General features: G+C 42.4%; 1 protein-coding gene across 2 annotated transcripts in view; it reads left to right on the forward strand.

Moving 5' to 3' along the window:
• Window positions 1-4,887, forward strand: part of ADGRA3 (adhesion G protein-coupled receptor A3) — a 47,181-nt gene extending 42,294 nt beyond the window's left edge. For both annotated transcript variants that reach the window (XM_035112025.2, XM_060278949.1), the window contains 3 exons: window positions 1,281-1,426; window positions 3,098-3,193; window positions 3,310-4,887. In XM_035112025.2, the coding sequence (XP_034967916.2) occupies window positions 1,281-1,426; window positions 3,098-3,193; window positions 3,310-4,558 (1,491 nt within the window). In that variant the 3' untranslated portion in view covers window positions 4,559-4,887. The remainder of the gene's footprint in view (window positions 1-1,280; window positions 1,427-3,097; window positions 3,194-3,309) is intronic.
• Window positions 4,888-6,000: the final 1,113 nt, after the last annotated feature.

Consider the following 6,000-nt stretch of genomic DNA (forward strand, 5'->3'; position numbering starts at 1 on the left):
CAAGGATTTTGTCAAGAGCTGCTGGGTATTTTCCCATGGAGAAATATTAAAATTTGACAGTTGCCTATTGCCATGTTACAGAGAACTGCTAAAGCAGAAACAAATGTACAATTCTGGAATTTTGTTTCAGAGTATAATTTATTGAGGAATGCTGTTATTTAGACCAGTGGTTTTCAAATTTTCTTCCCTCAGAGAACTTTTCCCATATAAATTTATCTCCAAATAATTCAAGAATGCACACCCAGTCAAGCACACACAAGAATATATACATTGCAGGGAAAGCCGCTTTCAAGGTTTTTCCTTTGCGGTTTCTGAGATTATTGAGGGCCCCTCAAGACACCATCCCAGGGACCCAGGTGGCACTGTGGGTTAAACCACTGAGCCTAGGGCTTGCTGATCAGAAGGTCGGCGGTTCGAATCCCTGTGACGGGGTCAGCTCCCGTTGCTCGGTCCCAGCTCCTGCCAACCTAGCAGTTCGAAAGCACGTCAAAATGCAAGTAGATAAATAGGAACCGCTACAGCGGGAAGGTAAACGGCGTTTCCATGTGCTGCTCTGGTTTGCCAGAAGCGGCTTTGTCATGCTGGCCACATGACCTGGAAGCTATACGCCGGCTCCCTCGGCCAATAATGCGAGATGAGCGCGCAACCCCAGAGTCGGTCACGACTGGACCTAATGGTCAGGGGTCCCTTTACCTTTACAAGACACCATCCCAGTGATAATAAAGTTATAATCCATACAAAAAAGCACTGATTGCAAAGCACTGATCTAGAATTTAATCCAGTCAGGAATCATGCCCATTAGTATTGCAGATAAGTGGTTTCAGGAACTCTTCATGAAGCAATTTGTACTTTAGTGCCGATATACAAACACAACGTTGTAACTGCACTTTCCCATGTATACCAATATAAAGTACCCAAATGGTTCATTAAAGTTAAATGAGTAGGTGGCCTCTCAGAAACTGCAGCCTTTCAGCCAATTTGTATGTTTCCTGGGAATTAAATGTTATGTTTTGAACAGCCTGTTTTCTTAATAAATGGGGTGTGTAGTTGTGGTTCTCTTTCTTACTAGCGGTTATAAGGGCAATAAACAACCATTGCAAAACAAGTTGTCCAACCAAGAGTTAAAAATTATCTTGTCATAATTAAGCAAGTAGGTATTGGCTTAAGTTGGTAAGTAGGTTGTGGAAGAAGTGCTTGAGTGCCTGTGTGTGTGTTAAGCATACAATAGACCGTATCTCTCTTAAGCGAATGCATTAATTGTCTTATTGTATATTTTTCAGGTTGGGATAATTCTGCACTATTCTACACTTGCTACGTTACTGTGGACAGGAGTCACTTCTAGAAACATCTATAAGCAAGTCACTAGGAAGGCAAAGAGGTGTCAGGATCCTGATGAACCGCCCCCACCTCCTAGGCCAATGCTTAGGTAAGAAATATTATTGTTCAGCTTCTGCTTAAATTAGTGTGTTGTTCTTGGGATTTCTCTACTTTGAATGGAACTCTACAAGTTCTAGGTGATTATTAGTGAAAAACTGAGGAACATAAAAATGACCAGCATGCTCAGAGCATCTCCATGGGGGCCAAGTTTTGGGTATAACAGGGGGAGAGTAGCTTGTTGTTCTAGTGGTGGTCAAGATGAGATCAAAAAGCATATGTAAATATTTTAGGTTGACTTACTGCTTTCAATGTTTATGATTTACAAGCTAATGAAGATTATTTTTATTTATTTTAGAAGATTTCAGTTCCAGGATAGCGTTCAGTAAATATATAAATAACAATAAATAAGCGAAACACTACAGAAATAAGACAGTAAAATGAGCAGTTAAAATAAAGCCATGAAATTAAGCAGAATGGGTAAAACTGTATTCAAGCCAACTTCCATTATATGCTAAAACAGGTTGCAAACTGGATAAACTCTTGGTGTGCACTTCACCAGAAATTAGGGGGGGGGTTGGGGGGAGTGTATTCACTTTCTTCCAGCTTTAATTGGGGAGATCACCCAATTGGCTTCAAACTCTATTGGCTTCAGTAGAAGACTTTGCAGTCAGTCTGCAGCTGAAGGGGCTTTGAAGGTGCCACAAATGGCCTTGCTTTCTTTTCTCATTCAAAATCCCTTCTGTCAAGGGTTCAAAATGTGTGTTTAATATTTCATACAGATATTTCAGCCATTGTCCATTAAACTAGTTTAATCTGACTTTGTCCACAAGGTGGCAGAAACTGATCAGCTTTTTTCGAAACTCAATGGAACTTTATAGCCTCATTGTGTTAATTTGTCATACAAAATAATTTTTCTCTTGCACGCCTAAGAGAGCACAGGAAGTGAAATCCATTTGGAATATTCCTTGTATAGCTCTGCTTTTGAAGGAGCTGGGGGCAGACACCTTACCTCAGTGGCAGACCGTATGCTTTCTGGGCAGGATCAGGAAGCAGGTGATGGGAAAGATACTCACTTGACATCCTGCAGAACCACTGCTAGTCAGAGTGGGCCAGTACCTGAAATTGGGTGGAGAACGTTCTCGCACCAGAAGGCAAAATTCCCAAATGGGAAACCCTCTGGGGGCTTCAAGCCTCTGGCGTGCAGGGCCAGAGCAGTAAATGAACAGGTTACCTTTACCTTTACACACACTTGCACATCCCTCTCTATCCTGGGTCTAGGCAAGCAAGATGCATTATCAGAGTTCGATACATGCCAGCCAGCCAGAAAAACCCCAAGGAAGGTGCAAAGCAGTCAGAGAAATGGAGAAATGGTGGCCTACTTTCGACCAGCAAGTCTGAGGTTCCCCAACCCTGGTCTGAGAAAGCCAAACCGCTTCTCTCAACCCCATCCTCTCTCATCCATGCCTTGAGACTACACCGATGCATCTATCTAGCTGGCCCCGTACGTGGCATTTGGTAGCATTTCAGAAACAGCTACCTTGATGTCCCTGCCTTTCAGCTTTTAACCACCAGCATTTAAACTTTTTTGGAGGGGTGGGTTTACTGCTTTCCATGTGCTATCCCAGCCTAAGAACTGGGGCTAGCTTTCCAATCATACTATGGAGTTGGAGTGTGCCTTTAATTGTTGTAACTGCTAAGTGGCATCTGCTTTGTTTTTTAGGTTCTACCTAATCGGTGGTGGCATCCCTGTGATAGTCTGTGGGATAACAGCTGCTGCAAATATAAGGAATTATGGAAGCAGGCCTCATGCAGCATAGTGAGTATTGTCTCCTTGATAAGTATTTGGGTGGATATATTTAAGTGAAATCATTATTAAGAATAACATGAAAAGTGATGCCTTTCTCACATTTTGCTTCTTTTGTATTATTGCAGTTGTTGGATGGCATGGGAACCAAGCTTGGGAGCATTTTATGGACCTTCCAGCTTCATTATTTTTGTCAACTGCATGTATTTCCTCAGCATATTTATACAACTGAAGAGGCACCCTGAGCGTAAATTTGAACTTAAAGAGCCAGCTGAGGAGCAGCAGCGTTTAGCTACCAATGAACATAGCGACCTCAACCACCAGGATTCAATGTCTGTGTCGCTGGTTTCCACTTCAGCTTTGGAGAATGAGCACAGTTTCCATGCTCAGCTTCTGGGCGTGAGCCTCACTTTATTTCTGTACGTGGCCCTGTGGATTGTCGGGGCCTTTGCTGTTTCTTTATACTACCCCTTGGATTTGGTATTTAGCTGCTTTTTTGGAGTTGTGTGTTTAAGTCTTAGTGGTTTTCTAATAACACATCATTGCATCAATCGGGAAGATGTCCGGCATGCTTGGATCACAACCTGCTGCCCTGGAAGGAGCACATACTCGGTACAAGTTAACATTCAGCCCTCTTCCAGCGCGAGCGGGGCAAACGGGGAACCTGCCAAGTGCACCAATAGCAGTGCGGAGTCGTCATGCACTAATAAAAGTGCGCCAAGCTTAAAAAATTCTTCTCCGGGCTGTAAGCTGACCAATATACAGGCTGCAGCAGCTCAGTGTCCCGCAGGACCCTTGGCACTGAACACAGGCCCTCCTCTCGATAACAGCCTTACTGAGCACTCAGTAGACAATGAGATCAAAATGCATGTGGCCCCTTTAGAGGTACCTTTACGGACAAATGGGCACCCAGGTCGCCATCACAAAAACAGGAGTAAAGGGCACCGTGCCAGCAGGCTAACAGTCTTGCGGGAGTATGCTTACGATGTCCCCACCAGCGTGGAAGGAAGCATCCAAAATGGCATGCCCAGACCTCGTCAAAGTATCAGCGAAGGGCATTCAAGGAGCCGAAGAGCTTATTTGGCCTACAGGGAGCGACAGTATAACCAGTCTCAGCAAGACAGCAGCGGTGACGCATGCAGCACTCTTCAGAAAGGACACAGGAATACCGAAAAGACAGTGCCAACAAACTTCAAAAAGGATGTACTTAGGAAGCCCATAGTGGCCGAGCTGGAAGGGCAGCAGAAGTCCTATGGCTTAAATTTGGCTGTCCAGAATGGGCCACTAAAAAGCAGTGCCCAGGACGCGACATTACTGACTGCTGACAGCACTGGCAATATCAGGACTGGGTTATGGAAACATGAAACTACTGTGTAGTGACACTGGACATTATCCTTGAAAGGATTTAAATGGAACTTTTCTTCCATGGTATGAATAATTTTCCACAGTTTACAGACATGGGTACGTTGAGCGGGGAGTAGGAGAGAGCTGCCATTTTGAAATATTTTTTACTTTTTAAAAGTATATCTGCGACATTTTTGCAGAAGATCTGTTACTCTGTGAATCTTTCATTATAAGATTCTGTTTTGAGATGCAGAATTGGACAGTATTTTTTTTACATGTTAACATTCTCTCTCTTAGGTATGTCCATCACATTTCACTTTTATATTTAAATGTGTAAAATAAATAACTTTCTCTAAAAGCCATATGCACCATATTGGTTCAGACAGTTGGGTGGTGGGGTGTTGTGCCTAAAACCTGACATTTCAATTGCCGAGTAGAGACACACTGCCAAAATGCACACGAAAGCTCATACCAATGACAAACTTAGTTGGTCTCTAAGGTGCTACTGGAAGGAATTTTTTTAATTTTGTTTTGACTACGGCAGACCAACACAGCTACCTACCTGTAACTGCCAAAATGGTAAGTTCAAGGCTGGTGCTTCTATCCAGGACCTCCTTGCACAAGGAAAAAGAACACTATTAAAATGTTTCCAATTCAAAATTTTAAGGGCCCAGCACTTAACACATCCTGATCTAGTCGGGTTCTTTATAGAAAGTTGTGTGTGTTCTGTTAAGTTTGTACTGCCTCTCCCTCAATTGCAGAAGACAGCCAGAACTCATGTCATTCAGCACTTCTACTCGACAAAGTGAGTTTTCATTCAGGCTTCCTGTGTTACAGGCGTGTGCAGGGTTTTATTTAATTATTTTCACACCACACTTCCATAGGGAATACAGCAAGGCTGTGTACAACCTTACACAACATAAAAATAGTGCAACAACAGTAAAAAATCCATGAGTGACATGTCAGTAAAAACATCAGTAACATATCAATAAAAAACTGGCTGGCAAATGTTTAACATTCAGATTTCCCTTTAGCAATAACTTCAGAGTTAATCCTGGAGTTGTTGGTGAGTGATGTTTTGAAACGTGAAGTGTGAAACTTGAGATGTTAGGATGATGTACCTAAAGTTGGGATCCAGAGAGCTGTTTTATGCATACCAAAAAGCTTGGACATGCCTAGACAGGTTTTGACATTTTCCCTTTCCATGGAAGTTCGAAAACCACCCCTCAGTTTAAAAAGTTGTTTACTAAAGTGCAAGGGGACTGCTGTGCAAGAAATGTAAGCCCCAAATGTTGGACCTTATTATATTAATTCTTAAGTACACCCCTTCCTGTCATGAGAGTCTAGAGTAGCTAAACAATAAAAATCTAGCATTAATAATAAAGGTAGAATCACAAAATGAAATACAATACAATAATGACAATATATAATGTTCCCTCATTCTTCAGCTCCAAAGCCACTTAGATTCCAGTTTT

The sequence above is a fragment of the Zootoca vivipara genome, chromosome 9 (genome assembly GCF_963506605.1).
Source record: "Zootoca vivipara chromosome 9, rZooViv1.1, whole genome shotgun sequence".
Classification (NCBI taxonomy): domain Eukaryota; kingdom Metazoa; phylum Chordata; class Lepidosauria; order Squamata; family Lacertidae; genus Zootoca; species Zootoca vivipara.